Below are 970 nucleotides of genomic sequence, written 5' to 3'. Positions count from 1 at the left end.
GACTGTATTTACCAAAATGGATTTTAATATGTTAAAATATATATTTGCTTTATTGATGGATTAGTGTGTGCACCATACATCCCATACTGTATTGTTGTTGTGTTTTATAAGATTGGGGTGTACTACATCTGGGACTAGGGGTGACTTGTTACACAAGAACAGAGAATTGGGATGAAGTTTTGTGCCCACGGGTACCTGGAATTAGGCTGGCACGATGTTCTCAGTGCCAGGCAGGTGGGAAGATGATGGTATTATTTTCCTGCAGGGGATCTGTTCATTCTGGAAGCTGAGTGAGAGTCTTAGAAGATGAAAGTGGAGTGGTGGCAGGGTCTGTGATTGGCAAGCCTGGGATGGGGGTGGGTGGGTAAGGAGGAGGAGGTGGTGGAGGGGGGGAGCCGAAGGCTTCCTCCCAGTTCTGAGCCTTGATCAGTGTGTGTAGGAGAGGCGGTGTGAGCACACACCGTCCCTGGTAGCGCTGGTACTCCGCCTGGGCTGCCATGCTGTATGGGACCCTGCTCTGCTCCTCGCACCCTTCCGCACCTTGTGCCCCCCAGCCCTAGGGAGCAAGTCACGCAGCGGAGCCCCCGCACATCGACATGAAGGGCACCGGAGGATGGAGCTGCCACACCGCCAGGGCGCAAGTGCTGAGACTGGGCAGGAGGAAGAGAAGGGACAGGATGGTACCAGTAGGGGCATTCATCTGTGCCCTCCTGTTCGCCGCCTGGTGCCTGGCCGGACTTCTGCAGGGGCCAGGTAAATACAAAAATATTTTTTGTTGCAAGGTGACAGCTGGCAACGGGTGGCAGAAGGCTCTCTGGCAGGGCTGGTAGCAATATGATAAGTGGCACAGATGGCATGTTCAGCTATTGTAATCTCTACACCTGCACCGCTCAACCCATTAACATTCACATGGTCTCCCGCTTGAAGCGCAGCCTGAAACATCTGCCATTTGATATGTGCCATGGAAAAG

At 52.9% G+C, this 970-nt stretch overlaps 1 protein-coding gene across 1 annotated transcript in view; it reads left to right on the top strand.

The window, feature by feature from the left end:
• Positions 1-429: 429 nt before the first annotated feature.
• The window catches only part of SLC24A4 (solute carrier family 24 member 4), an 85466-nt gene continuing 84925 nt past the window's right edge, over positions 430-970 (top strand). The window contains exon 1 of the mRNA XM_018558528.1: positions 430-753. Within this exon, the coding sequence (XP_018414030.1) occupies positions 597-753 (157 nt within the window). The 5' untranslated portion in view covers positions 430-596. The remainder of the gene's footprint in view (positions 754-970) is intronic.

Source organism: Nanorana parkeri, unplaced genomic scaffold, assembly GCF_000935625.1.
Source record: "Nanorana parkeri isolate BGI_ZX_2015 unplaced genomic scaffold, ASM93562v1 scaffold344, whole genome shotgun sequence".
NCBI lineage: Eukaryota > Metazoa > Chordata > Amphibia > Anura > Dicroglossidae > Nanorana > Nanorana parkeri.
Note: the sequence above shows the minus strand (reverse complement) of the source record. Positions and strands in the feature narration are given on the sequence as shown.